This window comes from Oratosquilla oratoria, chromosome 2, assembly GCF_046742065.1.
Source record: "Oratosquilla oratoria isolate Oo_2021 chromosome 2, ASM4674206v1, whole genome shotgun sequence".
Lineage (NCBI taxonomy): Eukaryota > Metazoa > Arthropoda > Malacostraca > Stomatopoda > Squillidae > Oratosquilla > Oratosquilla oratoria.
This window is the reverse complement of record NC_134778.1, coordinates 14,560,263-14,572,955: the sequence shown is the minus strand read 5'-3', so window position 1 is coordinate 14,572,955 and position 12,693 is coordinate 14,560,263. Positions and strand designations below refer to the sequence as shown.

The window sequence follows — 12,693 nt, the reverse complement described above, 5'->3', positions numbered from 1 at the left end:
GCACAGTAGCAAAAATATGTGAAAAAGTGATCAAAAGTAGATGGGTTAAAGACCTGGAAGAAAAAATTATACTGAACCCAAATCAATTTGGATTTAGACAGGGAATGTCATGTACAACAAACCTGATCTACCTTTATTTGAGGCAAATACTTGAAGTGGGAAGAAATGATAAGTGGTGTCCCACAGGGGTCGGTGCTGGCTCCAATCATGTTTGCCATATATATAAATGACATGGATGAAGGAGTTGAGTGTTTTATGAATCTTTTCACAGATGACGCAAAAATATTAAAAGTAAGAACAGAGGAGGACTGTGATTCATTACAATCAGACCTGGACAAAATCTGGAAATGGACTCAAAAGTGGGAAGTGAACTTCAATATCAAGAAATATAAAGAAGTTTGGAAAAAGTAAAAACTGAGTTTAAAAAAATTATAAAATTGTTGAAGAAGAAATAAAAAAAAGTGTATTCAGAAAGAGACCTTGGAGTAATAATCAGCAAAGACATGACACTGGATAAACATATAAACAAAATAGTCGGAGAAACCTTCAACCTATTAAGGTCAATGAAAGTGGCATTTGACTATTTGAATGAAGAAATAATTAAAACAAAATTTGTAACATTGATTAGACCAAAACTGGAATATGCAGCAACACCATGGACACCCAGTACTAAAAAGAATATAAGGAAATTAGAAAGAATACAGAGAGCAATGACAAAGTTGGCACCAGCTCTTTCCAAATTAACATATGAACAAAGATTATCCAAATTGGAACTACCAACACTGGAGCAGAGAAGAGAAAGAGGTGATCTACTGACTATAGAATCATGGAAGAAATGGAAATTCTTTATAGGAATGATTTACTAAAAAATGACTGGAAAAACAAGAGGTCACGAAAAGAAACTCAATAAGGATAACTATAGAAGAGATCTGAAAAAAAAAAAAAAAATAGCTTCCCACACAGAGTGCTGGATATCTGGAATAACTTAGATAAAGAAACAGTGTGTGCAAATACTATTCAAGATTTTAAGAAAAAACTTGATGCTGAAAGATACAAAGACAGGTCACCACGAGCATAGCTCCCTTCCTGTATAATACAACTAGGTAAATATGAATATATATATATATATATGTATATTGTGAAAAAATGACTTTTTTCACAAGGAGAGCAGACAGCCTGATTGCTTCCTGCCTTTTCCTCCTCCTGCTGCTATTACTGCTATTACCTCTACCTACTACTACTACCACTCCTATGAGTAAAATTACTACAACTACCCAATGATGTAGGAAAAGACTCGCATTAAAACAATACAGAAATTAGTCCTTTCCAGAGAGATCTTTTAGATTGTTACTGTCTACTGTGGGGCTGTGGGTTTCCAGTTAGTGAAATTTGATGCACCAATCAACTAATCTATTACTCCAGAAATCTCTTGCAGGATACCCATGGCTCCCAGGTAATGAGGCTCTAGGTAATCATCAATGGATTGGTCCATAAGTCGCTCAAAAAAGAAATATTGTGTTGCTGTGTAGGGTAGGACCATGTAAGATGACATTTTCATTGTCCTCTGTGTGATAGTTGATCTGAGGTAGCCTTTCTCTGTGCCAGGACTATTCTGTTGGTATTGTCTTGTAAAGGATTTTTCTGTTGGACTAATGTCTAAAGGAGTGTGATAGAGAAGGGTGTTTGGTGGGTCTTGGGATTCTTGTTTCATGATTGGAGTGTGGATGTATTTTTGTGTCAATGTGTTGTGTGGTGGAGGTGGAAAATTGTAGAAATTTTAGTGTGTTACTAATGTAGTTTTTATTTTTTATGATCAGTTGGTTATACTTGTATTATATAGTGAAAGGAGAAAGTAAGGTTGAGGGCTCTTGCATAGAACTGTATACCTATCATTTTCACACACATGGGGAGGATTTTGGTTTCTGTATACAGATATTTTGTTAGGGTGGTTTTGGTACATCCAATTGATATTCTTAGTGTTTTATACAGTTTGTAGGGTGTCTATGTTTGTTTTCCTGATTGTTGGGAATCATGCTGTAGAAACATGATACACTAGATTTTATTAATTGAAAAGGAGTTGTAGAAAAAATAAACACTAACTTTTCATAATGAATTGTAATCATTATTTTTTTTTTTAAAGAATATGAATGAATTTGTGGAATACCAAGTAAGGGAGAATGTAGAACTGTGCAAGTCAGTATTGCACTTGTCCAATGAGCGCCATTCAACACGTCTGAAGATGATACATCTAGAGAGCAAAATAGAAAACCTAATGGAGCAGCTAAATCAAGTAAAACAAGTAAGTTTAATATGTTCAGGTTTCACTTGCATAATATGATATATACAAATATATAGAATGCCTGATCTGCCCTAGATTAGCATATGCAACAGTGATGTGATCCCTACCTAAAGTGAAAGATATGAAGAAGGAGAGAATACAAACGGCAGTGACTTAATTGGTTCACTGCCCTTCAGATAAAACAAAGAGGTAAAAAAAATATTAACCTGCTTTCGCTGAGAACAGGAAAAGGTGACTTGATAGTAATGTTCAAATTAATAAAGGGAATTGGGAAAATTGACAGAAAAGATATCTTGGTTTAAGGGGGTTACTTCTCATTTCGGTGAAAAATACTCGATTTTGTCAAACTTCGTGTGTGGACTGGTGTGGTGTCCCTGAACACCGCAGGACTGGTTTCCAGACGTATAATGCCACCCTTCTCAGGTAATGGCGGGTTTAAAGGGCCAGAGATTTAAAGGTCTGCCCATCAGCCATGCCCCTTTCTTTGCTATGTTTTTTTTTTTTTTTTTTTTTTTTTTTTTTTTTTTTTTTTTTTTTTTTTTTTTATATACTCTGATATTGTTGTATGATAGGTTAGGCAGCAGTCACCACACTTGATGCGATCGAAAAAGGGTTCAGCGTATGCATGCGTAATTTCTCCACGTGCTATCCTGTTTTATACATTTCTTGTTTATAAATTCACTACTCCGTAACTAAATATGTCAGATGTGATAGTTGCTGAAGTATTTTGCTCCATTCTGAACCTGAGAAGTGCAAGAATACTCACCTTACCAAAGGGATTGTAATGCATGTGTACCATTCATTATGTGAAGGATATGGAAGGTTAGGATTGTCACGATTCTCAGCTGGCATGGGTACAAAAGAAATGTAATGAACATCTGCTGCTTACTTCCCAGAAATGGTCAAAGGATTATGTAAGTAGATACAGGTAGTCGTCGACTTACGATCTATGCGACTTACGACTGATCGACTTTACGACCACGAGATAGTGCAATAATATTTAACATTTAATAGAGTAATAGAATTGCAATGTTATGCCTGGTAGTGCAGTACAATTACTTTGCACGCCGCGAGACGCGAGTACGATAGTTTTGGCAGGTTACCGGCAGCGTCAGCTTCCCTCTCATTCAGGAGCATGTGGTATTTCTGACTTCATTCATGACAAGGATTATATCTTTAAATTTTTTGTGCTTCAAACCCCCATGAAGATGTCTAAAAGAAAATTATCTTTCACTATTTCCAAGCCTGCCAAGAAACAAAGAAAGGTTATTGATCTTGACACGAAAATGAAAGTGATAAAACATTATGAAGGAGGGAAGAAAGTTAATGTGATAGCACGTGAACTTCAGTTATCACATTCTACAGTGTCGATAATTTTAAAAGACAAAGAGAGGATGTCAATTTTGCCTTGGATTTTAAATTTTAATATGTTTTGCAATTAATAAAATGTAACAGTAAAAATTTGTTATGCCTAGTCTGTTGTCGATAACAATATGTTCAGTACAGCATTTTGTATTTTTATTTTTTGCAATATTTTCGTTACAGTACGTAAACGAAAAGAATGTTTGAAATATTTTTTTCCTAATTTTGCCTTGCATTATGTATTTTTATGTTTTGCAATTAATGAAATGTAACAGTAAACTTTGTTTAAGCCTAGTCTGTTGTCGATAACAATATTTTCGGTACAGTACGTAAACGAAAAGAATGTGTTTTGAAATAATTTTTTTCCTAATTTTGCCTTGCATTTAGTATTTTTAATGTTTTGCAATTAATAAGATGTAAATTATACAGTACAATGATTTTAATTTAACCAACAAAAAAGTATTTGTAGGTCAAAGATGACAGGACTTTATTCAGTATGCGTAGGCCTAGGCTACGTTTCCTAACGACAATTATAAAAAGAATAATGAATATTAAACAACGTAGCTCAAAGTTGACAAGATTTTATTCAGTATGCATACGTTTTCTAAAGAAAGTCTGATGATAGAATAATAAAAATGTTAAAAAATACAGTATTAAATATCATAGGTCAAAGATAATAGGATTTTATTCAGTATGCTACGTTTCTCAAAGAAAATCAGATAGAATTATAAAAAAGGTTTAAAAATACTATACAACATAGTTCAAAGATGCTAAGATTATTTCAGTATGCTAAATATAATATAGAATATACATGTATACAATAACAAAAATAATATTTAAAGGGTAATATATACTGTACAGGTAAACGTCGACTTACGATGGCCGCGACTTACGATTTTTCGACTTTACGATGACGACGACGACGATATGATATATTTAACCCCTTCCATATGGTGCCGCACACGTAGGCGTCATGAGGAGCAAGTGGATTCGCGACGCTGCCATATCAGCGTCTTGATTATATTTATTGTAGTTGCCCCTGTGTTTTTACATTCTCTCAAATGTGCCCTGAATCCCATTCTCTGTGGTTTTCAAAATTCGCGGGTGAAAGAGAGAACGATCGATATAAGCGGTGACTATATTTTATGATGCGAGTATTATTATGACACGTCGTACGGCTGGCATTGGCTGCTGCCCGCGAGATTTAAGTCCGTACTGAAAATACATATCATAGTGTTTGAATATGGTAAAAAGGATAAAAATAATTAAATAAACTACTGTACATGTTTAATAGGCTATATTCAGTATCTCTGGTGGTTAATATACAGGTAGGCTAGGTACAGTGACCACGGAACAGAGTGATACACAAATTGGGGATCGACTTACGATGAAATCGTCTTACGATGGATCTATCGAAACCTAATGCCATTGTAAGTCGACGTTTACCTGTATATATATAAAGTCCGACTTGCGTCCAGATCGACTTACGACCTGTCTGTCGGAACCGAACTTGGTCGTAAGTCGACGACTACCTGTATGTGCATTTGATACTCTTTGGAGGCACTTTTATGGAGTAGTGAATATATAAACATAAAAATGCTATTTTCTCAAAATTAGTTTTTTCGCACAAAAGTAATTATAACTTCGTGTGTAAATAAGGAATTTTGATCATACTTGTTGGAAAATGATCATGATACTTATATCTAACAATATTAGTAAATTCATTCTTAACCTACTTGATATATATTTTTGAAAAAAAATTAAAGTTGTGATTTTTTTTTTTTTTTTTTTTTTTTATAATTTGCTGTAAGACTGACTTTCTTTCTTTTTCACTTATAATTACGAGTGTACTAGTTTAGGTACATCTGGATGTCTACTAACTGTACACCAAAGGAAATCATTATTCTCCTCATACTTTTGGAAAAATAAACATTATTTAAAAAATAACTCAAAATTGCAAGTAAATCGTCTGTTGTGTAAAAATTTCTTAATGGATTTCAATGAAATTTCTGTCACAGATGCATCCCATTTCCCTGCACATTGTGTTAAATTTCCATTGTCTTACATAAAAAGATGAGGTTGGGAGGACCAGAAATGCATAATCCGATCGAGCGAATCACCGAAATGAGAGTCAACCCCCTTAAGACAGGAGAGAGGCACAAAGTCAGAGGAATACATTCATACATATACCAAGGCTTTTTCCCCCCCTTACAAGGGAGGTAGCCAAAAACAAAGGCATAAAAACCATTCCCACCCATTCCATCCCCAATGCACTTCACTCCCCTACACCCTCTTCCCTCCCTCTTACCTTGGCACCTCCTGGATGACAGGTCATCCCTGCATCTTGTCCACTGCCCTGGGTCAGAAGCAGTGACTCAAGACACAGCACATCCACAGCAAGGCCGTTTCATTAAATCAGCAACCCCCCCCCCCCTCTCCGTCCCCCCATACAGAAAAGGAGAAGACAGGGAGAAATCCCTTTGGGCTGCATCAAACTTTTCTCACATATACTACCTCACCCCCCATCTCCCACCCATTCCACCTCATGCATCACAACATCATCCATATACAACCATTCTCCATTCACCCCTGTCTTCTGTCCTTTCCCATCCTTCCTCAACAGACATTCCCCTCTTCCCCAAAGCTCCTTTTACCCCATCCATCCATCTCATCCTAGGTCACCCCCTCATGTTCACTCCCTCCACATCTGCCCTCCATACCTCTTTCACTAGTCTTTCTTCACTCATTCTTTCCATGTGACCAAACCATCCCAATACTCTTTCATGAACCCTATCTCTCAACTCCCTTACCACCCATGTTCTCCTCCTCACCTCCTCATTTCTCACTTTATCCAGCCTAGTAACCCCTATCATACTTCTCAGACACCTCATCTCAAACACATTCAAACTCCTCTCTTATGTTCCATGTTTCTGCCCCATACAGTGCTGTTGGCACAATCACTCCTTCATACAACCTCCTCTTATCATCCATTCCCAAATGTCTATTTCTCATTACACTTTTTAATCCACCAAGGCATTTACTTGCTTCTCTCAATCTATATTCTACCTCCACCTCCACTCCTCCCTTTCCTGCCACATTCGCACCCAAGTATCTAAAAATATCCACTTCCAGTCTCTTTCCCTTAATACTCACTTCCAATTTCCTGCCACATTCTCCCCTTGTACATCTCATCACCTTACTTTTACCCACATTTATCTTCAACTTCCTTCTTTCACACACACTCCCAAACTCTGTCACTAACTTCCTCAATCCCTCCTCCAATCCTGCCATAAGCACAGTGTCATCTGCAAACAACAGCTGGCTCACCTCCCACTTTTCTCCATTTTCTCTAACCATCTCCATTCCCTGACCCACCACCCTTGTATTTACCTCTTGCACCACTCCATCCATGTACAAGTTGAACAGCCAGTGTGACATAACACATCCCTGATGAAGTCCCACCTTTACCTTGAACTGCTCACTCTCTCAATTTCTAATCCTGACACATGCTCTACTACTCTCATAAAAACTCTTGACAGCTCCTAAAAGCTTTCCTCCTATCCCATATATCTGCAAAATCTCCCACAATGCCTTCCTGTCTACCCTGTCATAAGCCTTTTCCAGATCCATAAAAGCCCAAAAAACATCTTTACCTTTTCCTATAGCTTTCTCACATATCTGTCTTACCACAAAAATCTGATCTATGCAGCCTCTACCTGTCCTAAATCCACACTGTTCCTCATCAATTACTCCCTCTGTTCCTCTCAAGATCCTCCCATAAGCCTTCCCAACTACACTTAACAAGCTAATTCCTCTGAAACTACTACACTCACACTTGTCCCCTTTTCCCTTGTAAAGTGGAACTATGCAGGCACTCCTCCAGTCCTATGGCACTCTACCCTCTCTCAAACAAACATTAGATAACCTCACCAGCCAGTCCACCATCACTGTACCTCCTTTTTTCAGACATTCTGCATGGCATCCATTGAACCCAGGTGCCTTACCTGGTCTCATCATCTTAACAACTGCCTTCACTTCATCCTTATTTCTCCTCCATTTTCCTCACTCATCACAGTCATTTTCTTAGTACTTCCCACTGCAACTACCTTTCCCTCCCTATCCTCCTTCACATTTAGCAACTCCCTAAAATACTCTACCCATCTTCCTCTTACTGTCTTCTCTTCCATTATCATCTCTCCATCTGCACCTTTAACCTTTTCTTCTGTACTTGATTCGCCTCCTCTCCCTCTTTTAATTTCTTTCCAAAACATCTTTTTATTACTTTCAAAATTTTCTGTCATACTCTTACCCCATTTCACATCTGCTCTCCTCTTCACCTCCTTAATCTTATGCTTTACTTCACTTCTCTTTACTTTGTACCTCTCAAACAATTCCCTCATCCTATTTTGTAACCGATCTGTGAAAGCTTGCTTCTTCTCTACAACCTTCTTTGTTTCCTCATCCCACCACTCACTACCCTTCCTTCTGTTTCCTCCTGTCCTTCTTGTTCCACACACCAGTCAGAGGAATAAGTTAAAAAAAAAAAAAGTCAAAAGAATGTAAAGACAAATTTTTCCACATAGATGCATCAACCAGAATAGCTTAGAAATTCATATAGCCTAAGGTAAAGCCATAAGTAACTTCAAAACTAGTTGGAATAAAAGAAACCATTCTAGTCACTCCTTTACCACATGCTAAAATAGGTAATTACATGCATACAACACAGACAACAATCCCTTATTTCTTCATTGAGAAGTCTGTGGAAGGTCCAAAAACCATTGCCAGCTGTTGTGAGGCTGTGGATATCCAATTTGTGAAACTCAAGGCAACAATTATTGTTATTTTAGAAAACTATTTCTCAAGGCTCTGCAGGCATATATGCACAAATATATATATATTTATTTATCTAATTTACGTAATTGTAGTATACAGGAAAGACTAGCACCACCAAATGGGTCTTTTGTCTTTTGAAATAAACAACATATGAGGACAGAGATTTTGTTGGTACAATATTTTGCTTCTTGTAGCTTTTTCATGTACATGTACTTGAAAAAGCTGTAATAAGCAAAACATCATACTAATAAAGGTTCTGTCCTCACATTTGGTGTTTATTTTGATAGACTTGTCAGCAAATGCCACTTTCATATGTCCTCTGTCTTACTATCCAATATATCATACTCAGCTATAGATTCATGTATAGTTCCAACATGGGATATATCCTTATTTTCCAATTATCATGCTTAATTATGAATTTATATATTTTTCCAACTTGAACACAGTTATTCCAAGCACTTAGGTATCAATATGGAAAACAATTTCCTCACATCCTGTAGACATTTAGACTTTCTCAGTTTGTTCTCATGACCTTTCAAAGCTCTCTCATCGTTAATGATAATAGAAAAATACTCTGTCAATGTTGTCTATCTCCTTTGGTAACTTGAATACTACAACCATATCGCCTCTTCCTCTTCAATCTTTAACCCCTTCGATACGATGACACCTACATAGGTGTCATGAGGAGCAAGTGGGTACGCGAGGATGCCGATGTCAGCGTCTTGATTATATATATTGTAGTTGTACCTGCGTGGCCCCCATACTCTGTAAACTGGCTTCATCATATTTTCTATGGTTATCAAAATTCATGGGTGAAAGAGAACGAGCAATAGAGCGGTAACTTTATTTTTTATCATGCGAGTATTATGAAGCAACATCGCACATCTGGCAGCTAATGCTGCCCACGAGATTTTGGCCCGTAGTGAAGGGGTTAAAAGTTGGCAGACCCAGTGCTTTTAGTCTCTCCTTGTATGGTTTACCAGGCTGGGAACCAGGGTGGTTGCTGACCATTGTATTTCTTTTATCATGCTTATCATGTGAGAACAGGGGTGGAAAAGGAGCTGGGAGATAGGGTTGATGAAAGAATATTAGGGTGGTTTGGACACATGGAAAGAATGAGTGAAGAAAGACTAGTAAAAGAGGTGTGGAAGGCAGATGTGGAGGGAGTGAACATGAGGGGATGTCCTAGGATGAGGTGGATGGATTGGGTGAAGGGGGCTTTGGGGAAGAGGGGAATGTCTGTTGAGGAAGGACGGGAGAGGACAGAAGACGGGTGAATGGAGAATGGTTGTATATGGATGATGTTGTGATTGCATGAGGTGGAATGGGCGGGTGGATGGGGGGTGAGGTAGTATGTGTGAGCAAAATTTGACGCAGCCCGAAGGGATTTCTCCCCGTCCTCTCATTTTATGCAATGGGGGGACGGAGAGGGGGGGTCGCCGATTTAATGAAGTGGCCTTGCTGTGGATGTGCTGTGTCTTGCGACACTGCTTCTGACCCAGGGCAGTGGACAAGGTGCAGGGATGACCCGTCATTCAGGAGGTGCTAAGATAAGAGGGAGGGTGGAGGGGTGTGGAGTGTATTCAGGGATGGAATGGGTGGGAATGATTTTGTGCCTTTTTCTTTTTGGCTACCCCCCTTGTAAGGGGGAAAAAGCCTTGGTATATGTATGTATGTATGTATGTATCATGTGAGTGTAGTAGTTTAAGAGGGATCACTGTGATGATTATAGTTGGGAAGGCTTATATTTATAAGAATATTTTAATTGAGATGATTAGGAGATGAACAGAGGGAGTATTGGTGCTGAACAGTGTGGGATTAGGAAAGGTAGGAGTTGCATGGATCAGATTTTTGTGGTTAGGCAGATATATGAGAAAGCTTTAGGAAAAGGTAAGGATGTTTTTTGGGCCTTTAAGGATTTGGAAAAAATTTATGATAGGGTACACAGGAAGGCACTGTGGGAGGTTTTACAGATATATAAGATTGGGGAAGAACTGTTAATGGCAGTCAGGAATTTTTACCAAATTAGTAGAGCCTGTGTTGGAATTGAAAATGGAGAAAATGAATGGCTTGAGGTAAAGGTGTGACTGTACCAGGGGTGTGCCATATTGCCATCGCTGTTCAATGCGTACATGGATGGAGTGGTGCAGGAGGTAAATGCAAGGGTAATGGGCAGGAGACTGGAGATGGATAAAGAAAATTGAGAAAAGTGGGAAGTGAGCCAGTTGTTGTTTGCTGATAACATTGCACTTGTAGCAGGGTCTAGTAAATGTTTGGATCATTTTGCACGACAGCAATGCATGAGATATTCCATACAGGCTATTGAATTAAACCTTAATAACTTGGTTCTTGTATTTCTGTTATAGGAAACCAACAAGCCTGAAGTAGAGGCAATCTTGGCAGCTGAACGGTCAACTTGGGCAGCTGAAAGATCAGCTTTGCAATTGGCTGTTTCAAGGGCAGAAAATAAGGCCATGAAACTCCAGAGTGAAATGAGATCTCAACCTTCAATACCTCAGATCATTCCCCAAACAGATGATGCAAGGGTTTGTATTTTTTCATTCTTGTCTCAAATTTCATAGTTTCAGTCAGGAACCAGTGGTGGATACCTGCAAGTGGCAGTCTTGTGAGATTGATATCTAAGAAGTAATCATTTCCCTGCTGCCCTTCAAAACTCGTCAACATCTTCACCTCCACCTAGGGACACAGCTCTGAGGGACTAATATTCATTCTACAGACTTGGCCCAAGATCTATCTCGTAACTTTGAAATTTCCCCCATTTTTTCTTATAAGAGCTGAGATTACTTCCTACTACTATATACAGTGCAACACAGACAACAGTCTAGTGTTTCTTCTCAGAAAGATGTATGGAAAAACCCAAGGACCAAGAGGGAGAGCTATTGGAAGGCCCAAAGTCCATTGCCAGTTGTTGTGGGAGGTGAATTTCCAGTCAATGAAACTCAAGTCAACAATTATTGTATTTTTAAATGCTGAGAGTAACTTGTATCAAAGTAATACTAATGTGAGATGCTCAGTTCTCTCTCAATAAAAATGCTAACTGAAGATCTCAGAATATTTCAACTGAAAATATTTTCTTTTGACATGTGCTTTTTAACTCAAAAAAACAGGTTCACTACATTTATGGAAAGTATCAGCAAAGTGAATCATGGCGAAAAGCATTGATATGGCAGAAGCAGTACCTCATGTTGGCCATCAGTAGTTACCAGGACACAGAAGAGCACACACTCTCTAGACTTGCATCTATGGCTTTGAAGAGCCATCTTCCATTAGAGGAACAAAATAGGAGGAAATGTAGCTTGGATCACAGACATCGATTCAGGTATGATGCTTTTAATGCTATGGATTGTATTGTGTTTTGTCACTGATAGTATTTGGGATAGTGGTGGAATCATAGAGAAGGAAAGACTAGGAGGGTAGAAGAAAAAAGGGACATTGAAAATTAAAAGTGATCATCATTCTTTTGTGAGTGGAAATTAGTTTACCATTACAAAAGAATGGTACATGACACTAATTCATATGGGTGTCCTTCTATCTATTTATATACTAGGCTAATTTCTCCTCATAAAGGAGGTAGCATGGGATGTCATTAAAATTCATAAAGTATTGACTGTATAAAACTTATTCAGTCAACTCCATGCAGGGTTTGTGCATTGGAAGATAGGTTTACTATGATAAAGGAGAAAATATTTGTTGATATAATCTTATAACTTTGTTCAACACATTTAATAATATACTTTTGATAAAAAAAATGCACATTAGTATCAATATATATTGATATAATTTTTGTTTGAAGAACTGTGGATCAGTAATGGAATCCTGTATTTGATGGTCCTACAAAACAGGCATCAAAGAGAAAAATGTCCAAAGAACTTTATGGTCATACAAAGCAGTAGTTGGAAAGATATGTGTTAACATCTTGCATATAACTATATTAACCATTTGGTTCATAACGAGATCAGAATCAGAAAAAATAAAATAAAAGAAGTGAGGTAAACAGATAACCAAATAAACCAAGCCAAACAATATAACCAATTAGAAAATATCACAGCACTTAGGTGTTTGTCCAAATTAATTTTATAACATTGAACTGCACAACATTCACTTACCACAGTTGGAATTTTATTCCATTCATTAAACATGCAGTTGGTGTTGTCATTCTCTAGACTGGCTGAATAGTC

At 37.7% G+C, this 12,693-nt stretch overlaps 1 protein-coding gene across 7 annotated transcripts in view; it reads left to right on the top strand.

Annotated features, from left to right (window-relative positions):
- LOC143037054 (uncharacterized) overlaps positions 1–12,693 on the top strand; it is a 262,443-nt gene that overhangs the window by 241,844 nt on the left and 7,906 nt on the right. For all 7 annotated transcript variants that reach the window (XM_076205173.1, XM_076205210.1, XM_076205194.1 and 4 more), the window contains 3 exons: positions 2,141–2,299; positions 10,861–11,040; positions 11,623–11,834. In XM_076205173.1, the coding sequence (XP_076061288.1) occupies positions 2,141–2,299; positions 10,861–11,040; positions 11,623–11,834 (551 nt within the window). The remainder of the gene's footprint in view (positions 1–2,140; positions 2,300–10,860; positions 11,041–11,622; positions 11,835–12,693) is intronic.